At 38.1% G+C, this 27142-nt stretch overlaps 1 protein-coding gene across 4 annotated transcripts; it reads right to left on the bottom strand.

Moving 5' to 3' along the window:
- Nucleotides 1-964: 964 nt before the first annotated feature.
- On the bottom strand, nucleotides 965-25984 carry SPAM1 (sperm adhesion molecule 1). 4 transcript variants are annotated; one of them, XM_007089194.3, is made up of 5 exons: nucleotides 25959-25984; nucleotides 25788-25870; nucleotides 14824-15980; nucleotides 14282-14371; nucleotides 965-1565 (listed from the first exon to the last, which is right to left on the bottom strand). In XM_007089194.3, the coding sequence occupies exons 3-5, from the start codon at nucleotides 15778-15780 to the stop codon at nucleotides 1020-1022; spliced, it is 1593 nt and encodes a 530-aa protein (XP_007089256.1). In that variant the 5' UTR covers nucleotides 15781-15980; nucleotides 25788-25870; nucleotides 25959-25984; the 3' UTR covers nucleotides 965-1019. The 4 variants fall into 4 exon arrangements, with proteins under 4 accessions (XP_007089256.1, XP_015396178.1, XP_042827103.1 ...); XM_015540692.2 differs by lacking the exon at nucleotides 25788-25870 and having other exon boundaries at nucleotides 25871-25959; XM_042971169.1 differs by lacking the exons at nucleotides 25788-25870; nucleotides 25959-25984 and adding an exon at nucleotides 25046-25098.
- Nucleotides 25985-27142: the final 1158 nt, after the last annotated feature.

The raw sequence follows: 27142 nt of genomic DNA, 5'->3' as shown, positions 1-27142 counted from the left end.
AGATTGAGCCAAGAATATAGCAGATAGCTGTTACTTCTACATATACATTCTCCGTATGTAAGATATTTGCTATAGATTCATGGCAATTAGAAGATACAAAGTTGGGGGGCACCTGGGTGTCTCAATCGGTTAAGCATCCGACTTCAGCTCAGGTAATGCTCTCGCAGTCCGTGAGTTCGAGTCCCGCATCGGCCTCTGTGCTGGCGGCTCAGAGCCCAGAGCCTGCTTCGGATCCTCTGTCTCCGTCCCTCTCTGCCCCTCCCCTACTCATGCTCTGTCTCTCTCTCTCTCTCTCTCTCTCTCTCTCTCAAAAGTAAATGAACACTAAAAAAAATAATAATAATACAAAGTTGGATATCATCTTACAAAACAAATTCTCTGTAACATTAATAACCAATATTCTATTTTGATTTCCAAAATCAAAATGTGATATCAATGGATTTAGAAGTAACACTATCCTGACTACAATTTTGAAAATTAAAGGTGCTAGCCAACATATCCTTTGTTTAGCAATTAATAATAATCACAAGTTCAATTTAATCATGAAAAAAGCAATCTGTGCTCATAAAATCAAAATACTATCTTGGCCATGAGTTTTGATTCACATTTTAAATATAGATTTTCCAGTATATAGGCATTATCACTTGCCCAAAAAAATAATCTAAGCTAGCTAAACTACTAAATATAAAAATGTGAGGGGCATCTGGGTGGCTCAGTTGGTTAAGCATCTGACTTTAGCTCAGGTCATGATCTCACAGTTTGTGGGTTCAAGCCCTGCATCGGGCTCTGTGCTGCCAGCTCAGAGCCTGGAGCCTGCTTTGGATTCTGTGTCTCCCTCTCTCTCTGCCTCTCACCATCTCTCTCTCAAAAATGAATAATATTAAAAAATTAAAATATGTATGTATATAAATGTGAAACATATTAAAACAATGTATGTAGATAGAAAATTTAATAAGCACTGAACTTGTACTTGAAGAGGTTGTTTATTTTTGTTTTGTTCTGTTTTGAATGTATACAATCTAATAGCCCACTTGGGTGGAGTCGGCTCTAGTTTCTCTAGCTAGAAATCTGGCTTTGCGGCACCTACTGAGATCTTGACTAGGAACACATGGAGATGCTGTGGAAGGTAGGATGGAGGATAAGATATTGCCGAGAGTGTCATGTTTCTTCCACCTGGAATGGTAATCGCTGGGTTCTGCATTTAGAAATGCATCTATACAGATATCTTCAGCCATACATACTTTAACGGTATGAATCTTAGCCATATCAGCTCTCTCCTTACAGTTGACATTGGCATAACAAAGGCAATAAAATTTGTTGGAAAATTCCTGCAGGTCTTCAAGTGTGGGTTTCCCATGCACTGTGTAGTTTCCACTTTTCTCAAGTTGAATAGTAAAACTGACCGGGTTCAGATGAAGATAGTCGCTTGAATTCCAATTTTTCCTTGCACACACTCCTCGCTCCTGGCAAAGCACTTGGTTACACATTTTGGCTGCTAGGGTGACATTGATTAAGTAAGGATTCAACGTATTCTTCATGTAACTGTCAAGCTCTGTGCAAGATTGCTGTAAAATTATAAGAAGGTTAGAATATCAAGGGACAAGTTAGCTCAGACGTGGATTAATTCACTGTGTGAGCGGTTTCTAAGGAAACATGATAAAACAAGACCCAGCAAGAGGTAGGAAATAGTTTATCTTTTTTACCCTCTCGAGCGAGATTGTGCCAACTGTTTTTGTACTTTTGTAGGTAAGTTTCACGTGCCATTTCATGTCGCTGAATAACTGACCAGTCGAACCTTAACTTTAACCTAGCCTTGGACTTCTTCAATAATTCAGAAACTAATGGGGCAGGATGGCAGAGCAAGTGGTCAGAAAATGGTCTCTGAGGCCCCTCTTCCCTGACTGGTCACAGTTCTATTAATGACTAGCTGTATGACCTCGGGGCTCTCTCAAGCTTTCTAAGTCTTGGTTTCCTATCAATCAACAAGTCAATTAACCTGGCTATGCTTCAGCTTCATCATTTGTAAAATAAGGATAATTATAGCAGGTACCTCATATGGTTGTTGTGAAGATGGAAACATACAATGTATATGAAAGTGCTTAGCATGAGGCCCAGTATATGTCATTGGTTAGCCCTGAATAAATTATAAATAGATATAATAAGATTCATATTTGTGGGACAAGTTTAAACAGAATGAGAAAGAGAGGTTTCTCAACTGCTAACTCAAAACAACTAAACGGGTTCAACTGAGTATACTTTATATTAAATGTTACGGGTGAATTATGACAGCTCTTTTACAAATATACGTATTTGTCAGAGCACGCGTGATGAGTAATGAAAATGATTCATCTCGAGACTGGTGCGTTCTAAGACTGGGACACTGTCTTTTTAAAAACACAGAAGATAGTCACTTTCTTTCATGATCCGCAGTTTCGTCGAGTGAGCTGGCTATGCCAGTCCCCAGCAGACCAAAGGAAGTGGTGGTGGTAGGTCAGAAGGCGAGTCGAAGAATCTTGGCAGCTTCCATTTGAATCTATTTCTTGTTATCTTCCTTGAGATGATGCCATAGATGGTAGGAAGAATAGGGTCTTCCAAGAATGTCTATACCCTATTGCCTTGGATACTGTGATTATTACCGCACATGACAAAAGGAACATTACAGACATGACTCACAGATAAGCGTATGAACCTTGAGGGGCACCTGGGTGGCTCAGTAGGTTAAGTGTCCGGCTTTGGCTTAGGTCATGATCTCAAGGTTTGTGAGTTCAAGCCCCTTGTGAGCTCTCTGTTGTCAGCATAGAGCCCACTTTGGATCCTCTGTCTCCCTCTTTCTTTGCTCCTCCCCTGCTCATGTGCTCACTCTCTCTCTCCTTCTCTCTCTCTCTCTCTCTCAAAAATAAACATTAAGAAAAAAAAGAGGGGCGCATGGGTGGCTCAGTCGGTTGGGCGGCCGACTTCGGCTCAGGTCATGATCTCGCAGTCCGTGAGTCCGGTCCCGCGTTGGGCTCTGTGCTGACGGCTCGGAGCCTGGAGCCTGTTTCAGATTCTGTGTCTCCCTCTCTCTGACCCTCCCTGGTTCATGCTCTGTCTCAAAAATAAATAAACGTTAAAAAAAAATTAAAAAAAAAAAAAAGAAAAGAAAAGAAAAAAAAGAGTATGGACCTCGAGATGGAGAGATTATCCCGAGTTATCTGGATGGGCTCAATCTAATCAATGAGTCCTTAAAAATGTAGAAAATTTTCCAGTGGGGATTAAAAAAATGAGATGGAAGAAAGAGAACAAATTCCAAGGTAAAGGAGACTCAACCCAGCATTGCTGGCTTTGCAGATAGAGGACAGGGTCAAGAGCTAAAGAATGTAGTGGCCTCTAGAAACTGGAAATGACCCTTAGCCATAGCCAGCCAGAAATAGACATCTCCTTGCTGCAACCATGAGGAAATGAATTCTACCAACAGCCCCAATGAGCAAGTGAGGCTCCTCCCCTAGAAAGGAATGCAACCCTACGAACATTTGGATTTTAGCCCCTTCAGATCCATGCTGGACTTTTGACCTATAGAACTGTAGCATAATAATTCTCTCCTGTTTAAACCAAGCATGTTGTCACTATTATGGCAGCAATAGAAAACCTCTTCTTAATCCTAGTTTTGCATGGTGTTTAGAATAAAATTCAACTTCTTCCAACTTATATACAGCCTGGTGTGAGGTAACCCTTCCTTCCTCTCGAGCACCCCTCCCTTACCCACTCTGCCTTAGGCATACTAGTTGTTTCATAAGCATGGCACATTCGTTTCAAACTGCACTTACTTGTCCCCCCTGCTTGGAGTGCTCTTTCCTCTAATGTTTAGCACGGTCACTTAATCTTGTCGATCAGACTGCAGCTTTAATTGAAACTCAGACACCTTTCCTATCTACTTACATCTATTTTAATTCTCTCCATAGTACTTATCACATCAAATATTTTTCTTGTTTGTGTATGGTTTCTATCCCTCCAACTTTAATATAAGCTCCATGATTGCAGACACTTTGTCAAAATTCTTCAACACTGTATCCCCAGGGCCAAGATATAGGAGAATTTACAGAGTTCAGAAAACGGTCTGGGTGACCTAAGAGACCAGAGCTGGGCAAAAAGAGGAGTGAAGGATGAGAACGATTTGAGAATCATTTGCGCACACAAGATGTAGTCTTTGGAAGGATCTAAAACTAGCTTTCTAAAAGATAGGACCTGGTTTTTAGAGTTTGTCAATATCCATGGTGCAAACATATACCATGGCCAATTTTAAGCTATCAACCTGAAATCACTGAGTGAAGAATTGGGAATCAAGCATACAGAATGGAAGTATGGTGAGGAGAAGCACACTGGTACATACCTTTTCTGCTTATACAGATGCAACAGACGTACATAACCTCAACAGGATGGATGATAATAAAGTGAAGTACGTAACTGATACATTTTGAGTATTTGTTACTTTTGTTTTTAATGTAATTAATTTCATTCTAAGTCTTTATAATTTAATTTTTAATAATGATTGTGTTTAACAATCAGTTCACAAAATTTCTGAATATTTAACAATCAGGTCTCATGAGCTGGGACCAGTAGGAGCTGCCTGGCACACCACTGGATCTAACAAAATGGAATAGAAGGAAATAGTTTGCTTACATCGAATAACAATCGTTTTAAGTCACTTTTAGTCATTAAACCTGCAATTACCAGTTTCTCCAGTTGCCAGTGAATCAGAGGAAATAAGACAAGTAATCCATGATTCTATTGACTACAAATGGCATAGAAAAAAAGCGGAAGTAATGATAGAACTAACATTCAGAATCATTCAAAATAATCAGAAATTGGGGAAAGTAGCAGAAATACATAAAACAAAGTCCACAGGGGATAATTTCAAGGCAGTGTCATTAGGTAAAAATAACCATATTTAAGTTGAAGAACTGTCCCTGTATGACTAAAACTGAAGATGATCTGACAGTCATGTAGAACAATGTAAATCTAATATTAAAGTGCAATAAAAAAAACCCAGGGGTGACAATTAAATAGTATGTCACACCATACTAATAATTGGGGAATGCCTGATTCATTCCTCATCGGATTAAGGGTGGAGTTCTCAGTTCTCAAAAAAAAAAAAAAATGTAAGTAGTATGGAGAATTTATAAGTGATTCCATCATAGAATTAATAAGATCCTTGAGAAAAGAGTTTAAAGGTTTCAGAAACAGTGACTGAAAATTACAATATATTCAGGAAAATTATAATTTTTAAATAATTTTCTGACATGAACTATTTGCAAAAGGGACATATACCTTTCTCCAAACTTATATTTTATGTTATTTCTCTTTATGGGTGATCAAGTCAGAGATAACAGAGTTCTACCACGTAGGTAGAAGCGTTCAGATTACCTTGAAAGATTCTCATAAAGGTGACTACTATTGAGTACTTTTATAAATGAAGTAACAATATAACGATTCTATCTGAAGGACAAAAGATCAAAAGGTCTCTTCTGGTCTTAGAGTGCCGTATAAAGTCTCTTCTCTGTAGATCCTAGGAGAAGACCCTGGGTCGTGAACTTCATGGGATGTTCTCCCTGGCACCTACATGGCTAGTATTTCCACATCTGTTAGAGAAGAAAAAGTTCAGCTCCAATTCAGCAGTGTCCAGACGACAGCTTTACTCCTGTTTTGACTCAAGAGGATTGAAGAGGTGGGGGAGAAAGACCTGCTACAGAGAATTAAACGAAGTTGAAAATAAAGGAAGCGGGAAAAGGATTAGGTGATGACAGTTAAAGGCTTTTTGAACTAAAGAAATGCATTAGGAGAAAATGAATACAATTCATCTATACTGAACAAAAATAGACATGTTTTTCCTAATGGAACAAGTTTTACTCAGAACTTTACCTAAAATAGACAATACTAAATATAACCTGTGGAAAATAAGACTTCCTTTTCCTCTCCCTTAGAGGAGTTTCGAACAATTTGGTAATATTTCTAAAAAGTAATTCCCAATTGCCTATGCACCCTCTTGCCACTCCCGGCTCTTTCCTCTCTGCCCAACCCCCACCAAACCATTTTACTAAAGTCTTTCCCATCTCAGAGGCAACTCCTTCAAGCCAAAAGCCTGGGAGTCATCTTAACCACTTCTCTTATCTGTCCTTGTCACCTGATCCCTCAGTCAATCCTCTCTGTTCTACTGTTAGGTTATATTTAAAACACATGCCAGCACCTGTGGTGCAAGCCATCAACAACCTGCTCTCCCTTCTCCCTCTCCTGCCCCGCTACCATCAATCTTCAACTCAGCTAAGTAAGAAATGTTTGCCAGAGATTGCAACTCTTCTGCTCAAACCTCCTAGTGGCCTTCCATCTCAGAGTAAAAGCCACATGGTGGCCTAGGAAGCCCTATATCCAACGCTCTGCCTCTCACTTGACCACACCTCTTACCTCTGTCTTCCTTGCTCACTGCACTCCAGTCACACTGACCTCCTGGGTCTTCCTTGGCAAGCACATTCCAGCCTGAAGGTTATTGCACTTACCACCCCCAGGCATCCAGAGACTTGGTCCCTGATTTCCATCAGATCTCTGCTCCAACAGCACCCCATCAGACTGCCCCATAACACCATTTTATCTCTCTGTATCCTGCCTACACTGCTTCATTGCTCTTTATTATGTTTATCACTACCTGATGTATCCTCTCTATGTTGTATATCCACTTGTGAGGATGCAGCTCCATGGTGAAGGGAGTTTGCTTCGTTCTCTACTATATTTTTAGCACCTAAACAATTATCTGGCATTAATCATAAGAGATGTTCAATAACCCAAGGGTCAGCAAAAGTATTCTGTAAAGGGACAGACAGTAAATAGTTCGGCGTTTTGAATGATACAGTCTTTGCCATAGCTCTTCAATTATTTATTGGCACTGCAAAAGCAGCCATAACACGTAAACTAAGGAGCATGACTATGTTCTAATATTTCGGCGTTTTGAATGATACAGTCTCTGCCATAGCTCTTCAATTATTTATTGGCACTGCAAAAGCAGCCATAACACCTAAACTAAGGAGCATGACTACGTTCTAATAAAACTTTACTGATAACGCACTAAAATTTAAATCTTGCATAATTTTCATCTCTTATAAATACTGTTCCTTTGGGGCTTTTTTCCCCCATCCATTTAAAAAGGTTAAAATCAGGGGTGTCTGGGTGGCTCAGTCAGTTAAGTGTCCAACTTCAGCCTAGATCATGATCTCACTGTTTGTGGGTCCTGAGCTGTCAGCACAGAGCCTGGAGCCTGCTTCAAATTCTGTGTCTCCATCTCTCTCTGCCCCTCCCCATTCATGCTCTGTCTCTCTCTCTCTCTCTCTCTCTCTCAAAAATAAACATTTAAAAAATTAATAATGACGGGGGGAGCACTCAGGTGGCTCAGTCGGTTGAGCATCCAACTTCAGCCCAGGTCATGATCTCATGGTTTGTGAGCTCAAGCCCTATGTCGAGCTCTGTGCAGACAGCTCAGAGTCTGGAGCCTGCTTCAGATTCTGTGTCTCCCTCTCTCTCTGCCCGTCTCCTGCTTGCACTCTGTCTCTATCAAAAAATAAACATTAAAAAAAATTTTTTAATTAATAATGGGGATAGATGGTGGAGCAGCATGGAGACCCTGAGACTGTCTTGTCCCTGAAATGCAGCCAGATCAGCACCAAACCATTTTGAACACCTAGGAAATTGATCTGAGGATTAATACAAAAAATTGCATAACTTGAGCCACAGAACTTGACAAAAAGAGAAAAATATTTTTTTACTTTATTTTTTATTTTAAAATTTTTTATTCCATTTCATTCTCTTTATTTCATTTTATTTTATTATATAATTTTTTTAATTTTTAAATTTTTTCTTACCTTTTCTTCCTTTTCTTTCCCTTTTTTCTCTATTCTATCAAGATTTTTTTCAATAAGCAGACCAAAACTCACCCAGAATCTAGTTTCCTTTATTTGATTTTTTTGTTTTGTTTTTAATTATTTAATTTTAATTTTATTTTATTTTTTCCTTCCTCCAAAATGACAAAATGAAGGAATTCACCCCACAAGAAAGACAAGGAAGAAATGAGAGCCAGGGACTTAACACAGATATAAGCAAGATATCTGAACTAGAATTTAGAACCATGATAATAAGAATACTAGCTAGGGTTGAAAAAAAGCATAGACTCCCCTTCTGTGGAGATAAATAAAATCTAGTCGGGACAAAATTAAAAATGCTATAACTGAGATGCAATCTCAAATGGATGCCACAACAACAAAGATGGACTAAGAAGAGCAGTGAATCATAGATTTACAAGATAGAATTATGGAGAATAAAGAAGTAGGAACAAAGAGGGAAACAAGGGCAAAAGATCACGATACAAAACTTAGAGAACTCAGTGACTTATTAAAAAAGAATAATATCTGAATCATAGGAATCGCAAAAGATAAAGAGAGAGAAAAAAGGGCAGAAGGTTTATGTGAACAAATTATAGTAGAAAACTTTCCTAATCTGGGGAAGAACACAGACATCAAAATCCAAGAAGCACAGAGAACTCCCATTAGATTCAACAAAAACTGACCATCACCAAGACATATCACAGTCAAATTCACAAAATACACAGACAAGGAAAGAATTATGAACAGTGGGGGGGGGGGGGGGGGAAACACCTTAACCTATAAGGGAAGACAGATCAGGTGTGCATCAGACCTATCCACAGAAACTTGCAATCCAGAAAGGAATGTCAAGATATATTCAACATGCTGAATTGGAAAAGTATGCAGCCAAGAATATTTCCTTTATCCTTTATCCAGGAAGGCTGTCACTCAAAACAGAAGGAAAGATAAAGAGTTTCCCAGACAAACAAAAACTAAAGGGGTTCATGATCACTCAACCAGCCCTGCAAGAAATTTTAAGGGGGATGCTTTGCGTGGAGAAAAGACAAAACAAAACAAAAAAGACCAAAATCAACAAAGACTAGAAAGGACCAGACAACATCACCAGAAACACCAACTCAACAGGCAACACAATGGCTTTCAGTACTCACTCTGTCAATGGACTAAACGGTCCAATCAAAAGACACAGAGTATTAGAATGGATAAGAAAACAAGACCCATCTATATGCTGCTTACAAGAGACTCATTTTAGACCTAAAGACACCTGCAGATTGAAACTAAGAGGATGGAGAACCATCTATTATGCTAATGGTCATCAAAAGAAAGCTGGAGTAGCCATACTTCTATGAGACCAACTAGGTTTTAAAATAAAGACTGACAAGAGATGAAGAAGGGCATTTTATCATAATTAAGGGGTCTATTCACCAAAAAGATCTAATAATTGTAAATATTTATGCCCCCAATGGGAAGCACCCAAATATGTAAATCAATTAATCATAAACATAAAGAAACTCATTGATAATAATACCATAATAGTAGAGGCCTTCAACATCCCACTTACAGCAACAGACAGATCATCTAAGCATAAAATCAACAATGAAACTCTGAATGACTCTGAATGACACACTGGACTGGATGGACTTAACAGATATATTCAGGACATTCCATAATAAAGAACAAAATATGCATTCATCTCGAGTGCACATGGAACATTCTCCAGAATAGACATATAGTGGGTCACAAATCAGCCCTCAACAAGTACAAAAAGATTGAGATCATACCTTGCATATTTTCAGAACACAATGCTTTGAAACTCGAAAGCAACCACAGGAAACAATTTGGAAAGACCATGAATACTTGGAGATTAAAGAACATCCTACTAAAGAATGAATGGGTTAACCAAGAAATTAAAGAGGAAATTTAAAAGTACATGGAAGCCAATGAAAATGAAAACATGACTGCCCAAAACCTCTGGGATGTAGCAAAGGCAGTCATAAGAGGGAAGTATATAGCAATCCAGGCCTTCCTAAAATAGGAAGAAAGGTCTTAAATATACAAACTAATCTTACACCTAAAAGAGCTGGAAAAATAACAGCAAATAAATCCCAAAACCAGCAGAAGAAGGGAAATAATAAAGATTAGAGCAGAAATCAATGATATCAAAAAAAAAAATTAAACAAAACAATAGAATAGATCAATGAAACCAGGAGCTGGTTCTTTGAAAGAATTAACAAAATTGATAAACCACTAGCCAGTATGATCAAAAAGAAAAAGGAAAAGACCCAAATAAATAAAATCACACAGGAAAGAGGAGAGATCACAACCAACACTGCAGAAATACAAACAATAACAAAAGAATATTATGAGCAATTATATGTCAACAAATTAGGCAATCTGGGAGAAACAGACAATTTCCTAGAAACATAAACTACCAAAACTGAAACAGGAATGAATAGAAAATTTGAGCTGACCCATAGCCAGTAAAGAAATTGAATCAGTAATCAAAAATATCCCAACAGGGGCACCTGGGTGGCTCAGTAGGTTGAGCGTCTGACTTCAGCACAGGTGATGATCTCGCAGTTTGAGAGATCAAGCCCCGTGTCAGGCTCTGTGCTGACAGCTCAGAGCCTGGAGCCTGCTTCGGATTCTGTGTCTCCTTCTCTCTCTGCCCCTCCCCCACTTGTGCTTTGTCTCTATCAAAAATAAATAAATGTATAAAAAAATTTTTTTAAATCTCCCAACAAACAAGAGTCCAGAGCTGGATGGCTTTCCAGGGGAATTGTACCAAACATTTAAAGAAGAGTTAGCACTTATTCTTTTGAAGATTTTCCAAAAAATAGAAATGGAAGAAAAACTTCCAGACCCATTCTATGAGACCAGCATTATCTTGATTCCAAAACCAAACAAAGTCCCCATTAAAAAGGGGAACTACAAACCAATTTCCAGGATGAACATGGATTTGACAATTCTCAACAATATACTAGCAAACCAGATCCAACAATACATTAAAAGAATTACTCACCACAATCAAATGGGATTTATTCCTAGGATGCAGGGCTGGTTCAATATCCACAAATCAATCAATGCAATACATCACATTAATTAAAGAAAGGATAAGAACCTCATGATCTTCTCAATAGATGCTGAAAAAGCACTTGACATAATACAGCAACCTTTCTTGATAAAAAGCCTCAAGAAAGTATGGCTAGAAGGATCATACCTCAAGATCATAAAGGCCATATATGAAAGACCCATCGCTAATATCATCTTCAATGGGGAAAAACTGAGAGCTTTCCTACTAAGGTCAGGCACATGACAAGGATGTCCACTCTCACCACTGTTATTCAACACAATGTTGGAAGTCCTAGCTTCAGCAATCAGATAACACAAAGAAATAAAAGTCATCCAAATCGGCCAGGAGGAAGTCCAACTTTCACTCTTTGCAGATGACATGATATTGCGTGTGGAAAACCCAAAAGATTCCACCAAAAAACTGCTAGAACTGATACATGAATTCAGCAAAGTTGCAGGATATAAAATCAACGTACAGAAATAGGTTGCATTTCTATGCACCAATGATGAAGCAACAGAAAGAAATCAAGGAATCAATACCATTTACAATTGCACCAAAAAACAAAAAATACTTAGGAACAAACCTAACCAAAGGGGTGAAAAATCTATACACTGAAAACTGTAGAAAGCTTATGAAAGAAATCAAAGAAGACACCAAAAATGGAAAACGTTCCATGTTCATGGATTGGAAGAACAAATATTGTTAAAATGCTGATACTACCCAAAACAATCTACATATTCAATGCCATCCCTATCAAAATAACACCAGCATTCTTCACAGAGCTAGTACAAACAATCCTAAAATTTGTATGGAACCAGAAAAGACCCTGAATTAGCCAAAGCAATCCTGAAAAAGGAAACTAAGCTGGAGGTATCACAATTCTGGACTTAAAGATGTATTACAAAGCTGTAATCATCCAGACAGTATGGTATGGCACAAGAACAGACACAAATATCAATGGAACAGAATAGAGAACCCATAAATGGACGAACAACTGTATAGCCAACTAATCTTTGACAAAACAAGAAAGAATACCCTTTGGAAAAAAGGGTCTCTTTAGCAAATGGTGTTGGGAAAACTGGACAGCGACATGCAGAAGAATGAACCTGGACCACTTCTTACACCATACACAAAAATAAACTCAAAATGAATGAAAGACCTAAATGTAATACAGGAAGCCATCAAAATCCTAGAGGAGAAAACAGGCAACAACCTCTTTGACCTTGGCCGCAGCAACTTCTTACTTGGCATGTCTCCAGAGGCAAGGGAAACAAAAGCAAAAAATGAACTATTGGGAGCTCATCAAGAGAAAAAGCTTCTGCACAGCGAAGGAAACAATCAGCAAAACTAAAAGGCAACTGACAGAATGGGAGAAGATATTTGCAAATGACATACCAGACAAAGGGTTAGTATCCAAAATCTATAAGGAACTTACAAACTCAACATCCAAAAACCAGATAATCCAATGAATAAATGGGCAAAAGACATGAATAGACAATTTTCCAAAGAAGACATCCAGATGGCTAACAGACACATGAAAAAATGCTCAACATCACCCATCATCAGGGAAATACAAATCAAAACCACAATGAGATACCACCTTACACCTGTCAGAATGGCTAAAATGAACAACTCAGGCAACAACGGATGTTGGGGAGAATGCAGAGAGAGAGGAACTATTTTGCAATGCTGGTGGGAATACAAACTGGTGCAAAACTCTGGAAAACAGTATGGAGGTTCCTCAAAATATTAAAAATAGAACTATTCTCTTACCTAGAAATTTCACTATTAGGTATTTATCCAAAGGATACAGGAGTGCTCTTTCAAAGGGGTACATGCACCCCAATGTTTATATCACCACTATCAACAATGCCCAAAGTATGGAAAGAGCCCAAATGTCCATCAACTAATGAATGGATAAAGAGGAGTGGTGTATATATATGCAATGGAATATTATTTGGCAATCAAAAAGAATGAAATCTTGCCATTTGCAACAATGTGGATGGAGTGAGAGTGTATTATGCTAAGCGAAATAAGTTAGAGAAAGACAAGTATCATATTTCAGTCATATGTGGAATTTAAGATACAAACCAGATTAACATAAGGGAAGGGAAGCAAAAATAATATAAAAACAGAGAAACAAACCATAAGAGACTCTTCAATACAAAGAACAAACTGAGGGTTGCTGGAGGGGGTGTTGAGTTGGGGGGTGGGCTAAATGGGCAATAGGCATTAAGGAGGACACTTGTTGAGATGAGTACGAGATGTTACATGAATCACTAAATTCTATTCCTAAAATCATTATTACACTATATATTAACTAACTTGGATTTAAATTTTAAAAAATAAATGATAAAAAAAGGAAAATATAGTTGAGTGTAAAGAAAAACATTTAAGTCACCTCAGGGCGCCTGGGTGGCTCAGTCAGTTGAGCTACCAACTTCAGCTCAGGTCATGATCTCACGGTTTGTGAGTTTGAGCCCTGCGTCGGGCTCTGTGCTGACAGCTCAGAGCCTGGAGCCTGCTTCTGATTCTGTGTCTTCCTCTCTCTCTGCGCCTCCCCACTCATGCTCTGTCTCTCTCTGTCTCAGAAATAAATAAACATTAATATATATATATATGCATATATATACATATATATATATATATATTTAAGTCACCTATACTTGTAAACATTTTGCTTCCTGTATCTTCACACTTTTCTTTTTTGCAGGGCATAGAAACATTTTCTTTCTATTAAATTTTGCATAGTCTTCAGAAAAAAAATAATAAAAATAAAAAGGTAAAAATCATTCTTGGCCCTTGAGCTGTACAAAAGCAAGTACTAGGTCAGAGTTGGTCCATGGTCATCATCTGCTGACCCCTGTAATAAACTGCCATTGAATGACTAAATGAGGAAGTAAAGTAAGTGCCTAATAAACTGGAATGAATGAATGAATGAACTGACTATTCTTTCATTGACTAGCTCACAGGTTTTTTTGAGGAGAGAGATGTCACAGTACAATGCAGAAAAACACACTATGTCAGAAAACTGAGACGGTAGTCCTGTTTTTGCTACTTACTAGGCAGATAGCCTAGAGAACTTGAATAAATTTCACTGAATTTCTGTTTCCTCACTGGAAAACAGGTACAATGCTTTCTGCCATATAACATAACCACGCAAATGAAGGATAGTTTGATGCAACCAGTATTAATTGAGCACCCATTACTATGTGCCAAGCACAGTACTGATTTCATGATTCAGTACCACCACGATTCTCAAGAACATTAGAAGTAGAAATGTTTTCATCGATTTCCTATCAATTAAACTTACCACATTTTGGCTGAAATTGAGACTTCCCCATATTATCATTCCAGAGACACCCAGAGAAACAGTTTCACCGATTGTATTCACGAGGTCACCCTGGCAAAGTGACAGAAAGAGTTAACAGAAATAGAATAGAAATGTTATGCATAGGACAGTAACATCAAAGCAATAATTTAAATATTTTCCCACTATTTATTTCTATCTTTCATGCCACCACTACCCTACTATAACAAAAATAGATTTTTCTGTTATTATTTTAATTGCTTATTGACAAAAGGGCAGACCCATGAAATAAAAAGAAAGGGAACTGAATTACTACATCGTCTGTGCTATCTAGTTTTTTCATTGTTGCTAAGATATTATATGATTACACTAAAATGAAATATATTCTTATTTTGCATTCACATAATAATGCAGAACTACCACCTGTGTGCATATTCCTAAAGGATATTTAAAGCCAAATTTCACTCCCTTCAAAAATAATGTTGAATTCCCTAAACACCATTTGTGAACACTGATTCATAGCCCTTACACCTTGATTTACTCACCTCAGAAAGATATTTTAAATCCAAGTCAGTAAAAACTGGACGGGTATAGACAAAAACCGGAAGTGGCTGTTTAGCACTGGATACTTTAGAAACCCGAATGGCTTCCTGAACACGATTACGGACAAAGAGAGAGGCATTTGGAGAAGATTTGAATTTGCTATTCAAATAAATGGATGGGAAAAGGGCCGTGCTTTCATTCCACAACCAGTTGAGCTCATCATTTCTTTTATATTCTACATCAGGGCAACTTCCATCGTAACTGGGGTTCTTAATATTATGATTGTAACAATCAGGAAAAAGATAGTAACCCCATAAATAATTTGGCCGAAGGGATTTTCCCAATTTTAAAGTCTTTAGCATGAAACACTTTCCTGCGTTTTCAAAATCTACTTTGGCTCTCTCGGCTGCTTCTGTGTCATTAAGTTGTACATGTTGATGCTGAACCAATTCAATAGACAGACGCTTGTAAATATCTTTAGGTTTCCAGTTTCTTGCCCAGATAGGCCTCCAGTTTTCCCAGTCAATGACAGCCAAGCCCACACCTTCTGTTTCTATGTAATGGGAAATGTCATTCTTGGCTTTGTGCAAGTGCTTTTGTAGGGATCCCAACTGAGGGATTCCTCCGTGTATACTTTGGCCAGTCTTTTCACTTATGTGAGGATAGTAACCAAGTCTATCAGCATAAAATAATGTAATGGCTTGTCCAGTGGCACTTTTTAGGGGGCTTCCTGTTATAGAGAAAAGGCTCAGATCTAGCTGCACATTAAACTGTGTAGCACAACGTTCAGTTGGGACATTCCAGCCCCAGAGGAAAGAAATAGTTGGGATTAAAGGGGGTGCTGTGAAATCCTGAGTCAAGCAACACGGAATCAGAAGGAAGGTAACCACTGCCTGTGTTGCTCCACTGGACTCCACAAAGCTCCTAAAGAAGATACGCTTGAACATGAGCATTCCCATTGCAGAGATGAATGACTATGAAAATTTCTTCCTACGCACTTTGGCTTATCCAATATTTCATGCAAGATATAAGCACAGAAAAGAGATAGTGGAATGAAGCCACACTGATGGATAAAGACGTATAGTGATCATGTTACTTTTAAATATTACTCTTCTTGCTTCGTGTTTCAAGAATGTTTTGCAAGTTGTTTCATCTATAACTGAAAAAAAAAAAGAAAATATAGAATATATTGTTACCTGATGTTTCTGTATCAGAGACTGAAACTTTACCAAGCTTTTAACATTAAGTGCAGGAGTTTAATTCAATTTTTGAAGATGGAGGGCTCTTGTGTTTGAGTCAATAAAGTTACTTTCTCTTCTGTAGGATACAAATCCTGTAATAGCTGACATTCGTCTCATCTACCCTGATCATTACTGAGCCTACAGAGAAGTGAATGTGGCTGTTTTTATTTTGCCTTCCTACTTGTACAGAATGCTGTGTCAAGCAATATCTTAGCAAAAGCCTGTTAAATAAAAATTAATTTCAGTTGAACTTCTCATTTGGGTTTGTTATTTCTTGAAAGACCACTTTATAGTGGCAGGTCAAAAATTGAAAACAACCTTTCATTGAATCATGAGATTTTTTTTTTTTTTTTTTTTTTTCCTGAACGGGGGCAGGTAGAGTCACTTCTGCCAGAAGTAATAGATCAAAAGTGTGCTTGAAACTATTGAATTAACCAAAGTCTCCTACTGAGGAACAAATTTAAGTGTTATTTGGAATAGTGCTCCATCATATCTCAAAGTAAATTGAATAGAGGAGGAGTTAAGATGGTGGGGAAATAGGGGGACTGGGATTTCCTCTCAAACACAGTTGTATTGAGGTCAGATCACTTGGAACACCCAGAAAATCCATCTGTGGAGTGGCAGAAGGATCTCCACAGGTGTTGGGAGACAGCTTGGTGGGATCGAGGTGTATGTGAACAAGGGGAGATAAAAAGGTGTAGGCATGGAGTGCAGGACCCCCTTCTGTGGAGAGAAAAAGGGAGAGGAAGACAGAAACTATGGAATTGCATTATTGTGTTAGTACAAGAGAAAGTAAATTGAGTAAAAGGTTAAATAAAAGACGTACATATTCATAGACATCTGTGTACACACACACAATTTATGTGTAGGTACAAAAATATGTAAATTTTTTTATGAAACAAATTTAACTCTTCTTCATACATCTCTGGACAAAGCCTAGGGGCACAGAACTGGAGAAGACCTGGGTTAGCATCTAGAAAACATCTGTTATTTAGAGCATCTAGTAGGGACGTAACACAGGAATCTCATCTCCCTAGAAAAATCTTACCTGACTTAACTCCAGATAATTAGCATCTCTCCACTAGTATGTATAAGGCTTGTTCTCAATTTATACTTATGAGATTGCTTCTCAAGTGTCCTACTTGCTCATTGTCTGAATAATTGCCCTTTTAAAGCACTCCTGCTAAGCCTTTGATATCCCCCTAATTCCTAACAGTAATATTTACCCAGAAGTCCTTTCATAGGCCAACCACCAAACTTGTCTTCAGTAGTGTCCAGGCCAGAAGCCTGTTGGTTTTAATGTCTTCCTAAAGCATTGGCAAGTATTTAACATTCCTTTAAAAAATCATTTTGTCTTAGAATAAATTTAAAAGCTCAAGATTTGACTACACCCCAAATCCTATTTAATTAATTCTTATTCTTGCTGTAAAGAAATTTTATCACTGGAACACATGCTAGCTAAACCTTTGAGCCAGGAATGTTTTATCTGAGAATTAGTCCAAAATTATTTTGTAATGAAAACTATGTAGGTAGGTACAGACACTTACAGCGTATTATTAACCACTATGTATTGTGGCATTTGTGACATGAGAAAATATTAAAAGCAACTTCAATCCCCAATGATGAGATGCTTAAATAAATATGGGATTTTTTTTTAATTTTTTAATGTTTATTTTTGAGAGAGAGAGAGAGAGAGCTCAAGCAGGGGAAGGGCAGAGAGAGAGGGAGACCCAGAATCCGAAGCAGGCTCCAGGCTCTGAGCTGTCAGCACAGAGTCCAATACAAGGCTCCAAGTCACAAGCTATGAGATCATGACCTGAGCCAAAGTTGGACGCTTAACCGACTGAGCCACCAAGGCGCCCCTACATATTTTTGATCTTCTAACTTTCTTTCATTCAACTACCATATAGTTTTTCAAGTAAAAACTGGGAGAGAAAAAAATTTAATGCCAGAATCTTGCCAGAACAGATTTGAAGCTCAGCTTCTCTTTAGTGGAAAGAGAAAAAGAACCATCCGCCTTCTTACTGTTTATTCGCTAGGATGCTTGTTCAAGGGGTTCTTGTTTTACTTTTTGAAGGACTTAGTAGTTGGAATTTTTGAGGTAAGGAGAAGAAAGTCACAGACAGAAAAAATCAAACAAAACAGCTACATTTCTTGGCTTAATTGTAAGATCTGCTCTTCCACAACAAATGCTTTATTTCCAGAACAAATGCTTTGTTTCTAGAAAATCATAATTAATAGATGTAGAAGTCAGCCACAGGGCTGTCTTTGGACACCTCTTGTCTGATATTCTTATTTACTTTTTTTAGTAGGCTACAAGCCCAACTCGGGTCTTAAACTCATGACACTGAGACCAAGATCTGAGCTGAGATCAAGAGCCAGACATTTAACTGACTGAGCCACTCAGACAGCCCAAGAACTGAATTTGGATACAATTCTCTTACTATTAAAATTATTATAGATTTTGAATATAAATTATTATTATAAATATAAAGGTGAAAAGTCAGAAATGTGGACAAATACTGATAAAGCCAAGATTATAACTTCAGTGAAAGCAAATGAGAACTGAAGGGAGGGGAAAAGATGGAGAGCCCCACGGTTTAAGATGTCTTTCCACGGCACCTCCTCACTCCCCATTACCCTACTGTCCCCAGAACAACTGAACATGACACATGCATTGTGACAATACTCATCAAATAGCCCCTAGCCTCAGGATGCTAAAGGTAACTTTAATGTATCTAAATTACCTCCATAAATACTTTGGAAATCATTCTTTAACATGAAAAGTACAAAGCAAAACTTCGAATTAGCTCCCAGCCCCAAATTTATTCTTTTTGTAGCCTTTGTATACTAATTACATTTCATAGGCTGTGTATCATTTCTGAAGTTCTACTTGGTCTCTAATTTCAACTCAAAGGCTGACTTGTACCTCCAGTTACAAGTTATAGTAATCTAAGCTGAGTTCTGAGCAAACTTAAGAGACCAACATAACATCCCCCAAGCAGAAAAATCCATGTGCAGTTTTCTTCTCTTGCAGCAAAAATTTATTCATGCTTTCAGCAAAGAAAGGCGCCTTCAAGCAAGATTTTTTTTCTAGGAAATTTCTTACTAAGCTATGTTTAATAAATCACTTGGCCAGAAATAGATATGATGATTCATTTGATGAAACAAGAGAAGTTCATACTAGTTTTGGAGGCAATCAACTCCTTCTTCCCCTTTCCCTTTATTAGTATTAGTATTAGTGTTTTCAGTATTATCATTATTATTCTTGTCCTTTGGTTCCTTCTTCTACTTTTGTCTTAACTTTGTCAGTGTCTCCTACAGATAATTTTTGCACAGGCTGGAGCTCCTCAAGGCTAAAGAAATTACTCATTCTTGGGGCCCCTACCTGGCTCAGTTGGTGGAACACATGACTCTTGATCTTGGGGTTGTAAATTTGAGCATCACATTGGGTATAGAGATTACTTGACAATAAAATCTTCTAAAAAACAAAGAAAAAGAAATTGCTCATTCTTTTTTTAGTTTTTTTAATTTTTTTAATGTTTATTTATTTTTTGAGAGAGAGAAAGAGTGTTAGCAGGGGAGGGGCAGAGAGAAGGAGACAGAGGATCCGAAGCAGGCTTCAAGCTCTGAGCTGTCAGCACAGAGCCCGACATGGGGCCCGAACCCACGAACTGTGAGATCATGATCTGAGCTAGAAGTCGGACGGTTAACTGACTGGGCCACCCAGGCGCCCCAGAAATTGTTCATTCTTAGTCCATTTATCCACTACTAAGCACTAAGTGTCAAACTACCTCTACTAAAGAGGTAGTTTTAAAAACAGGCACATTACAGAACTTCTAATTCTTTTTCACAGACACTTTATAGGGCTATGCAGTGGAAAGAAAAACAGACAACTTATTTTTGAAGCAAAATTTTAAAATTTTCCTCTGAAATGTCAGCAGGTCAGAAATTGCTCCAGAAAAACCTAAATACTCTTCACTATTCAGCATGTTGGGTAAGAAAAAGGAACTCTTCACCCAGTCAATTAAGGAACGACTTAATCTCAGTGCACCTGGGTATCAGTCTGTTAAGCATCCGACTTCAGCTCAGGTCATGATCTTATGGTTCATGGGTTCAAGCCCCACATCAGGCTCTATGCAGACAACTCAGATCCTGGAGCCTGCTTTGGATTCTGGCTCTCACTCTCCCTCTGTCCCTCCCCTACTCATAATCTGTCTGTCTGTCTCTCTCTCAAAAATAAATAAACCTTTAAAAAGGAAAGACTTGGGGCTCCTGGGTGGCTCCATTGGTTAAGCATCTGATTTCAGCTCGGGTCATGATCTCACTGTTCATGAGTTCAAGCCCCACATCAGGCTCCAGGCTGACAGCTCAGAGCCTGGAGCCTGCTTCACATTCTGTGTCTCCCTCTCTCTCTCTGCTCCTCCCCTGCTCTTGCTCTGTCTCTCATTCTCTCTCTCTCTCTCTCAAAAATAAATAAACATTAAAATTTTTTTTAAAAAAGGAAAGACTTAATGTTTTAAGATGTTGTGTGATGGAGGGAGGAGGACCTGTGTGTGTGTGTTGAATCCCAGAAAATTCAAGTGCCTTATAGCAACAAAAAGGATTGGTAAGGATGGAAAATTTATGTAAAAATGCCATAAATTTTTTATTAACATTTGAAATGAGTTTAAGAACCCAATGGTAAAACAAGTCCTAACTGCAGTTGTTTTGACTGTTAAGCATTTGTTTGAATTAATGAAAGATTTCCCATAGTCTAGTATAGATGTAGAATGAACTGGTTTCAAGGAAGTACAGCATCTACTGGAAAAGTAATTTCTCCTTACAAAATTAAAATGAATTAGCATGAATGTTTTCAAAGTGATAGAGAAAGCCATGTTTGACATTTGTTACTTATAGGAAAACACTAGTTTCCTGAAGCCTGCTCCTTTCCCGAGGGTGGGAAGGGAGAGGGGAGAAGAGTAAAAAAGAGAGCCAAATAAATAACAAAATCTCTCAAAAGCAGTTCCCCAAATCAAATTTTATTTAATTGATATAGTAAAACATAGAGATATAATTTATACATGTTCATTTTATGCAATAAAAGTCTGTCCTGTTGAGCCATGATATAATTAGAAAGTAATACATCTCAGAAGCCAGAAAACCACAGCATGATTAAGCATGAATTCTAAATGTTGAAGCCTTAAGCAAGTTATATTGATATGTTATAAAAGATATTAATATTTCAGCTTTGAAGATGCAAGATAGCTTAATACCAAAAGTGTTTAATTGAAAATAAGAAAGTAATTCATCTTATTCTAAGAAGAAAATGCCTTTGGAAAGAACATGAATGGACCTATAATGACATTCTGTGTCCAAAATATCTTTGTAGACCCCAGAGACCTTATGAAAGAATGTATACAATGTACCCTTAATTGTAAGATTAGGTTGTTGTTCAAATTTCCAAGCCACTTAATTGATACTCAATAGATACATACATGAGCTCGTTAATTAAATAAATAAATTTGATATACTCTGAATTTCAATAAACTCAAAATTACGGCCAACGGGGACACTTTAAAATGAAGATGTTCAAACAAAAATCAAAATGTATCATCCAGAATTTACAAAGCCAGCAAAGAAAATACCAGAGCAGTAAGAGAAAGAGACCTCAGTATCGAACTGGACTCAATTCCAAATACAACAAGAAAAAGTGGGACTTTACGGCCATGGAGCAAAATGGGGGGGGGGGGGGGGGGAGGGAGCGGTGGATGGAAAATTACTGAGGGAACATCTGGGGTAAGGGAAGATTTTGGCTAAACTGACCTAACAGGATTCTTGCTAAAGGCAGACCAGGGTGATCAGGCATCACCTGGAGGATAGTAGAAACTAGGAGACCTAATCAGATATCCCAGGTGACCAGATGTGAAGGATGGGAATTCTTGCTAAACTGACTTAACAGGATTCTTACTAGAACTAGCTTCTACAGGGAAGGATGCAGAAACTCAGCAGCGTTTGAGACTTAGTCAAAAAGAGAGTTCAATGAGCATGATTATCATAGTCAAGAGAGAATCTTTGTCAGTCCCCACTACTATGCATGCTTGATGAGTTAATCATTTAACTAAGTAAATGAACTCAATGTACTTGGAATCTCAGTAAATTCAAAATTATGGCTTATGGTACCACTTTAAAATGAAAATGTTCAAACAAAAAATGAAGCATAGCATCCAGAAGCCACAGAGTTCAAACATTACTCAGAAGACAATTATGTCTTCTATAGCCAAGCATGAGGCACTGACACACCCAGATATGACTGAAATTAAGTACTGGAATAATTGAATAAAGTCTTAAAGAGTCTCTAAATTCTAGAGGCTAGTTAAAACACAATAGCTTTGCTAGAGATCCTCTCCGCAATGCCACTTGCCAAGCCCCAGACTGAGCTTGGTAATGCCTGACATGCCATCAACCCAATATCCCACCATCATAAACCTGGGACCAGCCCTAGTTCCCTGTAATTGCAATGTCTCGGCTGCCTAGCAAAATAGGCAAAAGGCCTTAGTACCAATCAAGTCAAAGTTTAGGAGTACCAAGTACCTCTGTGATTACTGGTGACTCGCGCAATGAAGTTCACAAAGGTATCCTAGCTACAACGTGAGCTATGAGTTCACATTTGGTCTTCTGTTAGCAGTAACCAATGTTTCTCTTCCTGGACCAGTCAAATGACTTTTGGGTTTTATTTCTCTGAATTGTCAAAGTTATAGTTACTAAATCTACACATGGGATTATATCAAAGAACCAAGTGGCCACTATGGTCTAATACGATTTAGTATACGTGCTGCCGAAGTGAGCGCTATAGTCTAACACAAACAGCTGACAGCTGTGCGGACAGCTCAGAGCCTGTTGCCTGCTTCTGGTTCTGTGTCTCCCTCTCTCCCTGTTCCTCCCCTGCTCACACTCTGTCTCTCGCCCTCTCAAAAGTAAATAAACATTAAAATTTTTTTTTAAAAAAGGAACAAGATACGAGCTCAGTTTCAGAAGACAATATGACAATTATTTTCCTTCTTATCAATTTAAGATATTTGGCACCTAGTGAGATAGCAGGCTCCTAATAAAAACATTAAAAAAATTTTTTTTAATTCATACATTCACTTTTAACTTTTTTCTTTCTATCTTAACAGAGTCTTTCATCTGCCAATGGGACCAGAAGGCCAGTGACACCCACAGCCAAGGGGTTAAGGAACCCAGATCCAGAAAAAGGAGTGAGACGTTGTTTCCACTTTTAGCTCTACTATGCGAGAGCTGGAAGATTCACATTATTCAATCTTTAGGTATTAACTCTTGAAAGATATACTGGTAATACCTAGATCAATCTCACTCCCTATGAAGTAGTTTTTACAGGAAGCTTATAAAATCTAGACTTGCATATTATTTCTGCTGGACTACCTATGTTATGAAATTTTGCTTATTATGGTTCATTTGCATTTACCCCAAACTATAAGAAACACAGCTGTAGTCCGGTGTGGAGACAGTTGTTTTTGACTTACAGCAACCAGAAAAGCCAGTATATATAATTAGATTAGGAGTATCGCTAGAAAAATTTAGGGATTGTGAATTCCTAGTCCTAGAATGCCAAAGAAATGTTTACTGTGGATATTGAAATTTTTAGATGATACGGAGAAGTTTGGGGGTGTAACAGGACTCTACCTCTCCTCGAAAGAATGTAAAAAATGACAGAAGGTAAGAGGAAGAGTCATAGCAGCAAAATTTACTTCAAATTTTAGAAACTCCGTGAAAGTTGTCCTTACAATGATATCGGCCCCTTATCTTCACCTATAGGTTGGGAGGCTGCTGCCACTTGGCCTCAGAGGAGATCACATGCTTCTAGTTCAAGGAAATAGGGAAGCTCAGATAACGCCTCCACACTGAGGCCACCCGTGGCCAAAGCATAATTACAAAAACGCACGGCAGAACAAAGGCTAAAACATCACCTAAGCAGTCCTGTGCATTTTAGGAGAGTAGTTGTGAACATGATTATCCAAGAAAGTGATGTTGGGTAAGCCTATTCCTCACATGTTTTTCCCAAAGTGCAGGCCACAGACTATTAGTGGGCCATAAAACTGATTTAATTGGTTGTAATGAGCACTTTTCTAAAAATAAATAAATAAATAAGTGAAACAGACTAGAGTGGAATGACTGGGGTAGGATAGAATAGGGCAGGTCAGAATAGGAATCACCAGAATACCATCATCACATGTAGAAGGATATTATTTTATGAACCGTTTTCCATCCGTTATATACTTACATATGTGTACACTGGGTCTCAGTAGAAAGTGTATTTTTTACTGTGGAATGGATCAAGCCACTCTGATAGCAAAAGCTTTGGAGTCTGACACACTTGGGTTTTGAATACCAAGAACAGGCCCTTTCTTATTAAGTGGCCTTGGTCAAGTTCTCCGATCTCATTAATTTAATCTCTTCAGCAACCAGAAAAGAATCCAATCTGTCTGAAGACTCCTCAAAGAAACGTTTATAAGTGACTAAACTACCATGAAGTCTCCCATGTACATGTAAAAATATTGACTAAGGTTTGTATGTTTTTCTCCCGTTAATCTGTCTTTTGTCAGTTCAATTTATAGGCTCCAGGCATAGAATCTAACAGGGTAAAGGCAATTTCTTGTTCCTCCCTGAGACCTGACACATAGTAAATACCAAAAAAAAAAAAAAAAAAAGTAAGTTGTTCCTGTTATTATTAATATTATCCCTTGCCTCCACCCTCTTCTATATGAAAGGCAGGGAAAAGCATGACAAAAGGAGGCAAAGTCCAAGGTCTATTTAATGATTCATAGACCTTTCAACATGAAAGCTTCTCTAGGAAACTGAAAAAAAAGTTATTTTTTACTCTAAATATGTGAGCATTATGGAATTGTTCTGGTTGGTGGAAGTGAGACACTCAACAAATTCATACCACAGTGGAGCCACATCCGATGACGTGGCCGTGCCTTACCAATGGCATTCATCAGCACCCAGCACATTCTGCGAGGGAATCTGCATGAGAAAGTCTCCCGGATCATGACTCTACCAGCAGATCAACTGGCTCTGGCCGTTACTGTGCCTTGCATGAATTCGCCTGTGATTGCTTCTTGGCATCTTGTGGAGGAGTCCACTCGGAAAGCAACCTATTCGAGCTCAGCCTTCAAACTCTTCCCTCAGCCCGATGGAAATATTTTTCTACCTTGTCAAATGTCATTTATCCGGACCGTTTAAATTGGATGAGTGGAATAAGTAAGTGACACAAGAATAAGTGACATTTAAAACAAAGAATAGCAAAACCAATTATTAGCGTAGAATGCAGACATCTCTACAACGTTTGCTGGTTATGCATCAGTTTGGCCAAACCAGCTAGCTCTGCTTCCACTTCACAGAAGAGGAGGCAGATCGGGTCCCAAAACTCAAAGAAGCAATAGTTAATTAACAAATTATTACTCAGCATCAAATTTCTTTTGGCTGTTAGCATGTTTACCACATCTAGGAGAATACGAGTAATCATTAATAACCATTACTGCTGTTGTTACGAAAATAAACAAATACATCTAGTACATCACATATATCAAAATGTGTGACAGGTGCTATCCGAAAAGAAAAATTAGCTGCAAAGTCAACCTTGTAATGCCATTATAAGGATTCATTAATATTTATAGTTCTTTCTGTCCCCCTACACTAGTCCATAAAAACCTGAGCACATTTACCCTTGAAAATGAGAAGAGCAGGCAGCAGTTGTACTTCTTCACCGAGAACCGAGGAGAGCACAGAAGTGCCCTAGGATTCTCACCTGAGACAAGGGAAACAGGAAATCAGAGTGACTGGCAACAAAGGATCTGGCTACTTTATGACGGGATGGGAGTGTCCCTGAGACTCACCTCCTGGAAGACGGCACAAGAAAAAATGGAATTCTGAGAGAATGGGGAAAACAGAATTTCGGCATCAGAAATTCTGCTTCAGAATTTTTGAAGAGTTGTGACCAACTATGAGGTTGGGGGATGGGCCAAGTGTGAGGTCGGGGGATGGTGACAAGATCTTTATGAAACCTACTCTTTTGCTGAAAAAAACCAAACACACACAAAACAAACAGATAACGAGATAACTTCAAAGATTCAGAAAGAAACTTCCAAGGCACAGGTTCACTTGTCAACATAAAGGGCAGTGAGTCTCTTGAGGTTGAATATAATTAGTACTTTAGTTACTCAATGAATGTTTATAATTTTGAGGGAAAAAATACTGTTTTTATTTATTTGTTAATATTTTTAAATTATTTTAATGTTTATTTTTGAGAGAGAAGCAGAGCATGAGCGGGAGAGGGGTAGAGAGAGAGGGAGACACAGAATCCAAAGCAGGCTCCAGGCTCTGAGCTGTCAGCACAGAGCCGGATGCGGGGCTCGAACCCATGAACCGCGACATCATGACCTGAGCTGAAGTCGGATGCTTAACTGACTGAGCCACCCAGGTGCCCCCCAAAATACTGTTTTTATTAATTCCTAATATGCAATAGCTACAACTTTAAAAATCCAAGATACAAGTAGTATTTATTGGGTGCCTAAACTGCTTTAAACAAATGTGCAGTATTTGTTATATCTTAAATGTTAACCTAAGTAGAGCAAGCCTCTAATTAAAATGTCATGAAGAGACTGTTTACAGGAAAGCAGTTTCAACCAAGTCCCTAAAATCAGATAATCAATAATGAATTATGAAGTCATTTAAGGATTTTTACTAAACAATTAATTATGGCATTCAAATGTCTCCATAACACTCTGGGGTAAGAATTATCATCCTCATTTTCTAAATGAGGAAGTAAGCATTAGCAAAAATTAAATAACTTGCCCACCAACCCAGTTCTAGCTAATTCTGAAGCTCTTGCTTTTTGCTGGACAAGTCACTATTATTATGGAGATGAAAATATGAAAGAGGATATTTTCTGAGGAGGGAAACTGAATATTTTAATTGTCTAGTACAGTATGTAGATATGGATATAGTTCCACTGGCATAATTAATCATTATACTTTGCTATTAGAATCAACCTCACTTGAGAAGAAGGAATTCAAGTCCA

Source organism: Panthera tigris, chromosome A2 (assembly GCF_018350195.1).
Source record: "Panthera tigris isolate Pti1 chromosome A2, P.tigris_Pti1_mat1.1, whole genome shotgun sequence".
NCBI lineage: Eukaryota > Metazoa > Chordata > Mammalia > Carnivora > Felidae > Panthera > Panthera tigris.
This window is presented reverse-complemented; position numbering and strand designations above follow the sequence as displayed.

Bases quoted from the DNA above. Each gene is read 5' to 3' on its own strand.
- SPAM1 (XM_007089194.3), bottom strand. From the start codon at position 15,780: ATGGGAATGCTCATGTTCAAGCGTATCTTCTTTAGGAGCTTTGTGGAG. The intron at 14,372-14,823 runs GTGAGTAAATCA...TCACTTTGCCAG, and splicing joins ATTTAAAATATCTTTCTGAG to GGTGACCTCGTGAATACAAT. The intron at 1,566-14,281 runs GTAAGTTTAATT...ATAATTTTACAG, and splicing joins TCAATTTCAGCCAAAATGTG to CAATCTTGCACAGAGCTTGA.